General features: G+C 38.1%; 1 protein-coding gene across 1 annotated transcript; it reads left to right on the plus strand.

The window, feature by feature from the left end:
* The first annotated feature begins 205 nt into the window (after positions 1–205).
* On the plus strand, positions 206–772 carry LOC145113576 (uncharacterized). Its single transcript, XM_079049649.1, has one exon. It carries the CDS (start codon positions 206–208, stop codon positions 770–772), a length of 567 nt encoding a protein of 188 aa, XP_078905775.1.
* The last annotated feature ends 439 nt before the right edge of the window (positions 773–1,211 follow it).

Raw genomic sequence — 1,211 nt, forward strand, 5'->3', positions numbered from 1 at the left:
TTGCTCTCATCAAGCAGTGAGAAGTTCTCTATGATCACAAAGTAACGCAATTATGTAGTGATCATGGGATTGAATTCAAAAACGCCTCTTTGGAATACTTTTGCTCAAACTGATGAATTTCTCAGAACTTCTATGTTGTTAGAACTCCCCAAAAAATGGTATTGCAGAGAGAAGAAACATAACTCTCATTAAAGCTGGAAGAACTATGGTCGTTGAAGTTGGTTTTATTTTGTCTTGTTGGGCTGAAGCTATCAATATGGTGTGTTATACCCAAAACCGATCCATCATTGTTAAGCGCCATGAGAAAACTGCTTATGAGCTACTAAAAGGAAGGAAACCGGACATCTCATATTTTTATGTGTTTGGATGTGTTTGTGACATCTTGAATCAAAGAGATCAACGTTCGAAGTTTGAAGCTAAAGCTGAAGAAGGAGAATTTCTAGGTTACTCCAGCAGACCCAGGGCCTTCAGGGTATTCAATATTTCAAGAAAAACTGTTGAGGAAACAGCTCATGTCACCTTTGATGAAGACTCGTTCATTCATGATCGAGTTGGTCACCCATCATCAATTATGAATAAACTTACTTATGGTCCTTCAAACACTGTTCCTGAGTTCTTGCCAAGTGACACTGAGCCTGTTGTCCCAAATGTTGATCAATTAATCAGTTCACAATCTATCTCTAAAGATCCGACTGTCATCTCTGAAGAAGTTGCACCATCAAATCAGGCAGACTCTGCTCAAAGTAATACAAATGAAAGTTCTAATCCATGAATTCTTCATGATCATATTCAATATCAAATAATTGGAGATGTAAATTTTTTGGATTCTCACCCGTAGCAGATTCAACATCAAATTTTGCATGTTTGTTAACTTCGTCTCAATGATTGAACCAAAGAATGTCATTAATGCATTGAAAGAAGCTGGCTGGATCAAGGTTGTGTAGGATGAGCTGAATGAATTTGAACGTCATCGTGTGTGGACTCTTATACCAAAGCCTCAAGGAAAGACTATCATTGGCACTCGCTGGGTTTTCAGGAACAAAATGGATGAGGATGGGATTGTGATAAGAAACAAAGCTAGACTTGTGGCTCAAGGTTTCTGTCAGCTTGAAGGGTTAGACTATGAAGAAACATTTGCTCCTGTTGCTAGAATTGAAGCAATATGATTGTTTCTTGCCCTTGCTTCTTTCAATAACTCTAAAGTCTATCAG

The sequence above is a fragment of the Lactuca virosa genome, chromosome 5, assembly GCF_052849685.1.
Source record: "Lactuca virosa cultivar CGN04683 chromosome 5, Lactuca_virosa_CGN04683_v6, whole genome shotgun sequence".
In the NCBI taxonomy this organism is placed as follows: domain Eukaryota; kingdom Viridiplantae; phylum Streptophyta; class Magnoliopsida; order Asterales; family Asteraceae; genus Lactuca; species Lactuca virosa.